Source organism: Taudactylus pleione, unplaced genomic scaffold (genome assembly GCF_031769625.1).
Source record: "Taudactylus pleione unplaced genomic scaffold, aTauple2 ptg000971l, whole genome shotgun sequence".
Classification (NCBI taxonomy): Eukaryota; Metazoa; Chordata; class Amphibia; order Anura; family Myobatrachidae; genus Taudactylus; species Taudactylus pleione.
The window spans coordinates 348496-360693 of record NW_028285372.1 but is presented as its reverse complement, the minus strand read 5'-3'; the positions used below and the strand labels follow the sequence as shown (position 1 = coordinate 360693).

Sequence of the window (12198 nt, the reverse complement as noted above, 5' to 3'; positions counted from 1 at the left end):
CTGTAACATCAGCCACAGCTCAGCAAGCAAAGAGACCCCACTACTGCTATCTCACATCTGTAATACCTCACAGTCCTGTGTATACATCCGCAACATCAGCCACAGCTCAGCCAGCATAGCGACACCCTCTACTGCTATCTCACATCTGTAATACCTCACAGTCCTGTGTAAACATCTGTAACATCAGCCACAGCTCAGCCAGCATAGAGACACCCACTACTGCTATCTCACATCTATAAAACCTCACAGTCCTGTGTATACATCAGTAACATCAGCCACAGCACAGTGAGCTTAGAAACACCCAATACTGCTATCTCACATCTGTAATACCTCACAGTCCTGTGTATACATCTGTAACATCAGCCACAGCACAGCCAGCATACAGACACCCACTACTGCTATCTCATATCTGTAACATCTCACAGTCCTGTGCATACATCTGTAACATCAGCCACAGCTCAGCCAGCATAGAGACCCCACTACTGCTACCTCACATCTGTAATACCTCACAGTCCTGTGTATACATCAGTAACCTCAGCCACAGCTCAGCCAGCATAGACACCCACTACTGCTATCTCACATCTGTAATACCTCACAGTCCTGTGTATACATCAGTAACCTCAGCCACAGCTCAGCCAGCATAGAGATATCCACTACTGCTATCTCACATCTGTAATACCTCACAGTCCTGTGCATACATCTGCAACATCAGCCACAGCTCATCCAGCATAGAGACGCCCACTACTGCTATCTCACATCTGTAACATCTCACAGTCCTGTGTATACATCTGTAACATCAGCCACAGCTCAGCCAGCATAGAGTTGCCCACTACTGCTATCTCACATCTGTAATACCTCACAGTCCTGTGTATACATCAGTAACATCAGTCACAGCTCAGACAGCATAGAGACACCCACTACTGCTATCTCACATCTGTAATACCTCACAGTCCTGTGTATACATCTGTAACATCAGCCACAGCTCAGCCAGCATAGAGACACCCACTACTGCTATCTCACATCTGTAATACCTCACAGTCCTGTGTATACATCAGTAACATCAGCCACAGCACACTGAGCTTAGAAACACCCACTACTGCTATCTCACATCTGTAATACCTCACAGTCCTGTGTATACATCTGTAACATCAGCCACAGCTCAGCCAGCATAGAGACACCCACTACTGCTATCTCATATCTGTAACATCTCACAGTCCTGTGTATACATCTGTAACATCAGCCACAGCTCAGCCAGCATAGAGACCCCACTACTGCTATCTCACATCTGTAATACCTCACAGTCCTGTGTAAACTTTAGTAAAATCAGCCACAGCTCAGCCAGCATAGAGACACCTACTACTACTATCTCACATATGTAATACCTCACAGTCCTGTGTATACATCGGTAACCTCAGCCACAGCTCAGCCAGCATAGACACCCACAACCGCTATCTCACATCTGTAATACCTCACAGTCCTGTGTATACATCAGTAACATCAGCTACAGCTCAGCCAGCATAGAGACACCCACTACTGCTATCTCACATCTGTAATACCTCCCAGTCCTGTGTATACATCTGTAACATCAGCCACAGCTCAGCCAGCATAGAGACACCCACTACTGCTATCTCACATCTGTAATACCTCACAGTCCTGTGTATACATCAGTAACCTCAGCCACAGCTCAGCCAGCATAGACACCCACTACCGCTATCTCACATCTGTAATACCTCAGTCCTGTGTATACATCAGTAACATCAGCTACAGCTCAGCCAGCATAGAGACATCCACTACTGCTATCTCACATCTGTAATACCTCACAGTCCTGTGCATACATCTGCAACATCAGCCACAGCTCATCCAGCATAGTGACGCAAACTACTGCTATCTCACATCTGTAACATCTCACAGTCCTGTGTATACATCTGTAACATCAGCCACAGCTCAGCCAGCATAGAGTTGCCCACTACTGATATCTCACATCTGTAATACCTCACAGTCCTGTGCATACATCTGCAACATCAGCCACAGCTCATCCAGCATAGTGACGCCCACTACTGCTATCTCACATCTGTAATACCTCACAGTCCTGTGTATACATCTGTAACATCAGCCACAGCTCAGCCAGCATAGAGTTGCCCACTACTGATATCTCACATCTGTAATACCTCACAGTCCTGTGTATACATCTGTAACATCAGCCACAGCACAACCAGCAGAGTGACGCCCACTACTGCTATCTCACATCTGTAACATCTCAAAGTCCTGTGTATACATCTGTAACATCAGCCACAGCTCAGCAAGCAAAGAGACCCCACTACTGCTATCTCACATCTGTAATACCTCACAGTCCTGTGTATACATCAGTAACATCAGCCACAGCTCAGCCAGCTTAGAGACACCCACTACTGCTTTGTCACATCTGTAATACCTCACAGCCTGTGTATACATCTGTAACATCAGCTACAGCTCAGCCGGCATAGAAACGCCCACTACTGCTATAACACATCTATAATACCTCACAGTCCTGTGTATACATCAGTAACCTCAGCCACAGCTCAGCCAGCATAGACACCCACTACCGCTATCTCACATCTGTAATACCTCACAGTCCTGTGTATACATCAGTAACATCAGCTACAGCTCAGCCAGCATAGAGACATCCACTACTGCTATCTCACATCTGTAATACCTCACAGTCCTGTGCATACATCTGCAACATCAGCCACAGCTCATCCAGCATAGTGACGCCCACTACTGCTATCTCACATCTGTAACATCTCACAGTCCTGTGTATACATCTGCAACATCAGCCACAGCTCATCCAGCATAGTGACGCCCACTACTGATATCTCACATCTGTAATACCTCACAGTCCTGTGTATACATCTGTAACATCAGCCACAGCACAACCAGCAGAGTGACGTCCACTACTGCTATCTCACATCTGTAACATCTCAAAGTCCTGTGTATACATCTGTAACATCAGCCACAGCTCAGCAAGCAAAGAGACCCCACTACTGCTATCTCACATCTGTAATACCTCACAGTCCTGTGTATACATCTGTAACATCAGCCACAGCACAACCAGCAGAGTGACGTCCACTACTGCTATCTCACATCTGTAACATCTCAAAGTCCTGTGTATACATCTGTAACATCAGCCACAGCTCAGCCAGCATAGAGACACCTACTACTGCTATCTCACATCTGTAATACCTCACAGTCCTGTGTATACATCTGTAACATCAGCCACAGCACAACCAGCAGAGTGACGTCCACTACTGCTATCTCACATCTGTAACATCTCAAAGTCCTGTGTATACATCTGTAACATCAGCCACAGCTCAGCCAGCATAGAGACACCTACTACTGCTATCTCACATCTGTAATACCTCACAGTCCTGTGTATACATCTGTAACATCAGCCACAGCACAACCAGCAGAGTGACGCCCACTACTGCTATCTCACATCTGTAACATCTCAAAGTCCTGTGTATACATCTGTAACATCAGCCACAGCTCAGCAAGCAAAGAGACCCCACTACTGCTATCTCACATCTGTAATACCTCACAGTCCTGTGTATACATCAGTAACATCAGCCACAGCTCAGCCAGCTTAGAGACACCCACTACTGCTTTGTCACATCTGTAATACCTCACAGCCTGTGTATACATCTGTAACATCAGCTACAGCTCAGCCGGCATAGAAACGCCCACTACTGCTATAACACATCTATAATACCTCACAGTCCTGTGTATACATCAGTAACCTCAGCCACAGCTCAGCCAGCATAGACACCCACTACCGCTATCTCACATCTGTAATACCTCACAGTCCTGTGTATACATCAGTAACATCAGCTACAGCTCAGCCAGCATAGAGACATCCACTACTGCTATCTCACATCTGTAATACCTCACAGTCCTGTGCATACATCTGCAACATCAGCCACAGCTCATCCAGCATAGTGACGCCCACTACTGCTATCTCACATCTGTAACATCTCACAGTCCTGTGTATACATCTGCAACATCAGCCACAGCTCATCCAGCATAGTGACGCCCACTACTGATATCTCACATCTGTAATACCTCACAGTCCTGTGTATACATCTGTAACATCAGCCACAGCACAACCAGCAGAGTGACGTCCACTACTGCTATCTCACATCTGTAACATCTCAAAGTCCTGTGTATACATCTGTAACATCAGCCACAGCTCAGCAAGCAAAGAGACCCCACTACTGCTATCTCACATCTGTAATACCTCACAGTCCTGTGTATACATCTGTAACATCAGCCACAGCACAACCAGCAGAGTGACGTCCACTACTGCTATCTCACATCTGTAACATCTCAAAGTCCTGTGTATACATCTGTAACATCAGCCACAGCTCAGCCAGCATAGAGACACCTACTACTGCTATCTCACATCTGTAATACCTCACAGTCCTGTGTATACATCTGTAACATCAGCCACAGCACAACCAGCAGAGTGACGTCCACTACTGCTATCTCACATCTGTAACATCTCAAAGTCCTGTGTATACATCTGTAACATCAGCCACAGCTCAGCCAGCATAGAGACACCTACTACTGCTATCTCACATCTGTAACATCTCAAAGTCCTGTGTATACATCTGTAACATCAGCCACAGCACAACCAGCAGAGTGACGTCCACTACTGCTATCTCACATCTGTAACATCTCAAAGTCCTGTGTATACATCTGTAACATCAGCCACAGCACAACCAGCAGAGTGACGTCCACTACTGCTATCTCACATCTGTAACATCTCAAAGTCCTGTGTATACATCTGTAACATCAGCCACAGCTCAGCCAGCATAGAGACACCTACTACTGCTATCTCACATCTGTAACATCTCAAAGTCCTGTGTATACATCTGTAACATCAGCCACAGCACAACCAGCAGAGTGACGTCCACTACTGCTATCTCACATCTGTAACATCTCAAAGTCCTGTGTATACATCTGTAACATCAGCCACAGCACAGCCAGCATAGAGACACCCACTACTACTATCTCACATCTGTAATACCTCACAGTCCTGTGTATACATCTGTAACATCAGCCACAGCTCAGCCAGCATAGAGACACCCACTACTGCTATCTCACATCTGTAACACCTCACAGTCCTGTGTATACATCTGTAACATCAGCCACAGCACAACCAGCAGAGTGACGTCCACTACTGCTATCTCACATCTGTAACATCTCAAAGTCCTGTGTATACATCTGTAACATCAGCCACAGCTCAGCAAGCAAAGAGACCCCACTACTGCTATCTCATATCTGTAATACCTCACAGTCCTGTGTATACATCAGTAACATCAGCCACAGCACAGCCAGCATAGAGACACCCACTACTGCTATCTCACATCTGTAATACCTCACAGTCCTGTGTATACATCAGTAACCTCAGCCACAGCTCAGCCAGCATAGACACCCACTACCGCTATCTCACATCTGTAATACCTCAGTCCTGTGTATACATCAGTAACATCAGCTACAGCTCAGCCAGCATAGAGACATCCACTACTGCTATCTCACATCTGTAATACCTCACAGTCCTGTGCATACATCTGCAACATCAGCCACAGCTCATCCAGCATAGTGACGCCCACTACTGCTATCTCACATCTGTAACATCTCACAGTCCTGTGTATACATCTGTAACATCAGCCACAGCTCAGCCAGCATAGAGTTGCCCACTACTGATATCTCACATCTGTAATACCTCACAGTCCTGTGCATACATCTGCAACATCAGCCACAGCTCATCCAGCATAGTGACGCCCACTACTGCTATCTCACATCTGTAATACCTCACAGTCCTGTGTATACATCGGTAACCTCAGCCACAGCTCAGCCAGCATAGACACCCACAACCGCTATCTCACATCTGTAATACCTCACAGTCCTGTGTATACATCAGTAACATCAGCTACAGCTCAGCCAGCATAGAGACACCCACTACTGCTATCTCACATCTGTAATACCTCCCAGTCCTGTGTATACATCTGTAACATCAGCCACAGCTCAGCCAGCATAGAGACACCCACTACTGCTATCTCACATCTGTAATACCTCACAGTCCTGTGTATACATCAGTAACCTCAGCCACAGCTCAGCCAGCATAGACACCCACTACCGCTATCTCACATCTGTAATACCTCAGTCCTGTGTATACATCAGTAACATCAGCTACAGCTCAGCCAGCATAGAGACATCCACTACTGCTATCTCACATCTGTAATACCTCACAGTCCTGTGCATACATCTGCAACATCAGCCACAGCTCATCCAGCATAGTGACGCCCACTACTGCTATCTCACATCTGTAACATCTCACAGTCCTGTGTATACATCTGTAACATCAGCCACAGCTCAGCCAGCATAGAGTTGCCCACTACTGATATCTCACATCTGTAATACCTCACAGTCCTGTGCATACATCTGCAACATCAGCCACAGCTCATCCAGCATAGTGACGCCCACTACTGCTATCTCACATCTGTAATACCTCACAGTCCTGTGTATACATCGGTAACCTCAGCCACAGCTCAGCCAGCATAGACACCCACAACCGCTATCTCACATCTGTAATACCTCACAGTCCTGTGTATACATCAGTAACATCAGCTACAGCTCAGCCAGCATAGAGACACCCACTACTGCTATCTCACATCTGTAATACCTCCCAGTCCTGTGTATACATCTGTAACATCAGCCACAGCTCAGCCAGCATAGAGACACCCACTACTGCTATCTCACATCTGTAATACCTCACAGTCCTGTGTATACATCAGTAACCTCAGCCACAGCTCAGCCAGCATAGACACCCACTACCGCTATCTCACATCTGTAATACCTCAGTCCTGTGTATACATCAGTAACATCAGCTACAGCTCAGCCAGCATAGAGACATCCACTACTGCTATCTCACATCTGTAATACCTCACAGTCCTGTGCATACATCTGCAACATCAGCCACAGCTCATCCAGCATAGTGACGCCCACTACTGCTATCTCACATCTGTAATACCTCACAGTCCTGTGTATACATCTGTAACATCAGCCACAGTTCAGCCAGCATAGAGACACCCACTACTGCTTTCTCACATCTGTAATACCTCACAGTCCTGTGTATACATCTGTAACATCAGCCACAGCTCATCCAGCATAGAGACACCCACTACTGCTATCTCACATCTGTAATACCTCACAGTCCTGTGTATACATCTGTAACATCAGCCACAGTTCAGCCAGCATAGAGACACCCACTACTGCTTTCTCACATCTGTAATACCTCACAGTCCTGTGTATACATCTGTAACATCAGCCACAGCTCATCCAGCATAGAGACACCCACTACTGCTATCTCACATCTGTAATACCTCACAGTCCTGTGTATACATTTGTAACATCAGCCACAGCACAGCCAGCATAGAGACACCCACTACTGCTATCTCACATCTGTAATACCTCACAGTCCTGTGTATACATCTGTAACATCAGCCACAGCTCATCCAGCATAGAGACACCACTACTGCTATCTCACATCTGTAATACCTCACAGTCCTGTGTATACATCTGTAACATCAACCACAGCTCAGCCAGCATAGAGACACCCACTACAGCTATCTCACATCTGTAATACCTCACAGTCCTGTGTATACATCTGTAACATCAGCCACAGTTCAGCCAGCATAGAGACACCCACTACTGCTATCTCACATCTGTAATACCTCACAGTCCTGTGTATACATCTGTAACATCAGCCACAGCTCATCCAGCATAGAGACACCCACTACTGCTATCTCACATCTGTAATACCTCACAGTCCTGTGTATACATCTGTAACATCAACCACAGCTCAGCCAGCATAGAGACACCCACTACAGCTATCTCACATCTGTAATACCTCACAGTCCTGTGTATACATCTGTAACATCAGCCACAGTTCAGCCAGCATAGAGACACCCACTACTGCTATCTCACATCTGTAATACCTCACAGTCCTGTGTATACATCTGTAACATCAGCCACAGCTCAGCCAGCATAGAGACACCCACTACTGCTATCTCACATCTGTAATACCTCACAGTCCTGTGTATGCATCTGTAACATCAGCCACAGCACAGCCAGCATAGACACCCACTACTGCTATCACATATTTGTAATACCTCACAGTCCTGTGTATAGATCTGTAACATCAGCCACAGCACAGCCAGCATAGAGGCACCACTACTGCTATCTCACATCTGTAATACCTCACAGTCCTGTGTATACATCTGTAACATCAGCCACAGCTCAGCCAGCATAGAGACACCCACTACTGCTATCTCACATCTGTAATACCTCACAGTCCTGTGTATACATCTGTAACATCAGCCCTGACCCGTTTAAGACTACAACTCTCGACGCACGCAGTGATTACTGAAGATTCGTACGCCTATACAATGAAAATAAATAAGAGGATTGTACCCTTAGCAGCAAAACATTAAACTGTTGAAACTTAAACAGCTTTATTATATGAGAGCGAAATCTGTGAGAGATATAAAGGTCCTGACTAATGATGATCCCCCTGCACATTACATCATATTTACTAATATCTTATAGAAATGTATGGAAAATGCCTGATAGTTACATAAATCATCTGAGATATTAATTGCTTCTAAAATTCACCAGTTGTCAGTCTGAAGCGCAGGACCACCGAGGAAGCCGCAAGCTGTGGCGAAATGCATTTGCAAACACATGTAAGTATTACAATACCAGTGTATTCCCCCTTATTATAGGCTCTCTCTTTTTATGTATCTATTACCTCTTGCTCAGCCACCCAGACAAAAGGACCCGGAGCCCAGCCAAAACCCACCCAGGCACCCGGGTGATGGAAAAGCCCCAACCATGTGTAACAGAAAATATCCCCTGGTCACTGAGTATAGAACATGGGACACAGGAGCACACCATGGGACACAGGAGCACACCATAGGACACAGGAGCGCACCATGGGACACAGGAGCACACCATAGGACACAGGAGCACACCATGGGACACAGGAGCACACCATAGGACACAGGAGCACACCATGGGACACAGGAGCACACCATGGGACACAGGAGCACACCATAGGACACAGGAGCACACCATGGGACACAGGAGCGCACCATGGGACACAGGAGCACACAATGAGACACAGGAGCACACCATAGGACACAGGAGCGCACCATGGGACACAGGAGCGCACCATGGGACACAGGAACACACCATGGGACACAGGAGCGCACCATGGGACACAGGAGCACACCATGAGACACAGGAGCACATAATGGGACACAGGAGCACATAATGGGACACAGGAGCACATAATGGGACACAGGAACGCACCACGGGACACAGGAGCGCACCATAGGACACAGGAGCACACCATGGGACACAGGAGCGCACCATGGGATACAGGAGCACACAATGAGACACAGGAGCACACCATAGGACACAGGAGCGCACCATGGGACACAGGAGCGCACCATGGGACACAGGAACACACCATGGGACACAGGAGCGCACCATGGGACACAGGAGCACACCATGAGACACAGGAGCACATAATGGGACACAGGAGCACATAATGGGACACAGGAGCACATCACGGGACACAGGAACGCACCACGGGACACAGGAGCGCACCACGGGACACAGCAGCGCACCACGGGACACAGGAGCACACCCTGGGACACAGGAGCGCTCCCAGGGACACAGGAGCGCACCCTGGGACACAGGAGCGCACCATGGGACACAGGAACGCACCATGGGACACAGGAGCGCACCATGGGACACAGGATCGCACCATGGGACACAGGAACGCACCATGGGACACAGGAGCGCACCCTGGGACACAGTAGCACACCCTGGGACACAGGAGCACACCATGGGACACAGGAGCACACCATGGGACACAGTAGCACACCATGGGACACAGGAGCACACCAGGACACAGGAGCACACCATGGGACACAGGAGAGCACCATGGGACACAGGAGGTGAGGTGACCCTAGCTCCGCTTCCCCTCCCCTTTAGGAATAGGAAAGCACCTCAGAGGTGAAGTTATCCAACATGACAATATCTGCTCCAGCAGCAGCTGCTTCCAGGGCCTCCTCCTGAGATCTGCACTCCACCTCCAGCTTCAGGGTGCGGCCAATGAGAGTGCGCACGCCATGCAGAGCCTATAGCACAGAGGAGACAGCAATGACATCAGCCATATACATTACACCCAGAGGGCAGTGTCCTGTACTGTGTACCCTCCCAGCAGCTGCAGAACACCCTCCTCCTGCACCTCCCACTTGATGTATGATTGTTGTTACCTGGGGTGATGCAGCCATTAGGTCACTATTAGTTCAGCACAGGTGACTGTAATCATACATGAAGTGAGCAGCGCAGGAGAGCAGCATTTTGTGCCTGTTGGGAGGAGTCATGTTGGAGGGTCTGGGACTGATGGTCTCCCAGGTGCTGGCTCAGATATCGCAGCTCATACATCGGTTATTGAATGTTTATCTGAGCAACTTTAATGGACTCAGATTAAACTTAGGGGGCAAATTTACTTACAATCGTATGGTCCGAAATGTATAAGCAGTATATAAGTACTATGGAGTATGATGGGGCTGTATAATTGAATGAGCAGTATATAAGTACTATGGAGTATGATGGGGCTGTATAAATGAATGAGTAGTATATAAGCACTATGGAGTATGATAGGTCGGTATAAATGAATGAGCAGTATATAAGTACTATGGAGTATGAGGGGGCTGTATAAATGAATGAAAAGTATATAAGTACTATGGAGTATGAGGGGGCTGTATAAATGAATGAGCAGTATATAAGTACTATGGAGTATGATGCGGCTGTATAATTGAATGAGCAGTATATAAGTACTATGGAGTATGATGGGGCTGTATAAATGAATGAGCAGTATATAAGTACTATGGAGTATGATGCGGCTGTATAATTGAATGAGCAGTATATAAGTACTATGGAGTATGATGGGTCGGTATAAATGAATGAGCAGTATATAAGTACTATGGAGTATGAGGGGGCTGTATAAATGAATGAAAAGTATATAAGTACTATGGAGTATGAGGGGGCTGTATAAATGAATGAGCAGTATATAAGTACTATGGAGTATGATGGGGCTGTATAAATGAATGAGAAGTATATAAGCACTATGGAGTATGATGGGGCTGTATAAATGAATGAGCAGTATATAAGTACTATGGAGTATGCTGTGTAATGTATGAGCAGTATTAAAGTACTATGGAGTATGATGGGGCTGTATAAATGAATGAGCAGTATATAAGTACTATGGAGTATGATGGGGCTGCATAAATGAATGAGCAGTATTAAAGTACTATGGAGTATGATGGGGCTGTATAAATGAATGAGCAGTATATAAGCACTATGGCGTATGATGGGTCTGTATAAATGAATGAGCAGTATATAAGTACTATGGAGTATGATGGGGCTGTTTAAATGTATGAGCAGTATATAAGTACTATGGAGTATGATGGGGCTGTATGAATGAATGAGCAGTATATAAGTACTATGGAGTATGATGGGGCTGTATAAATGAATGAGCAGTATATAAGTACTATGGAGTATGATGGGGCTGTATAAATAAATGAGCAGTATATAAGCACTATGGAGTATTATGGGCTGTATAAATGAATGAGCAGTATATAAGTACTATGGAGTATGATGGGGCTGTATAAATGAATGAGCAGTATATAAGTACAATGGAGTATGATGGGGCTGTATAAATGATTGAGCAGTATATAAGTACTATGGAGTATGATGGGGCTGTAGAAATGAATTAGCAGTATATAAGTACTATGGAATATGATGGGGCTGTATAAATGATTGAGCAGTATATAAGTACTATGGAGTATGATGTGGCTGTATAAATGAATGAGCAGTATATAAGTACTATGATGGGGCTGTATAAATGATTGAGCAGTATATAAGTACTATGGAGTATGATGGGGCTGTATAAATGAATGAGCAGTATATAAGCACTATGGAGTATGATAGTGCTGTATAAATGAATGCGCAGTATATAAGTACTATGGAGTATGATGGGGATGTATAAATGAATGAGCAGTATACAAGTACTATGATGGGGCT

The 12198-nt window shown here is 46.1% G+C and overlaps 1 protein-coding gene across 1 annotated transcript in view; it reads right to left on the bottom strand.

The window, feature by feature from the left end:
* The window catches only part of LOC148454626 (nicotinate-nucleotide pyrophosphorylase [carboxylating]-like), a 205139-nt gene that overhangs the window by 28382 nt on the left and 164559 nt on the right, over positions 1-12198 (bottom strand). The window contains 1 exon segment of the mRNA XM_088460693.1: positions 10116-10247. Within this exon segment, the coding sequence (XP_088316819.1) occupies positions 10116-10247 (132 nt within the window).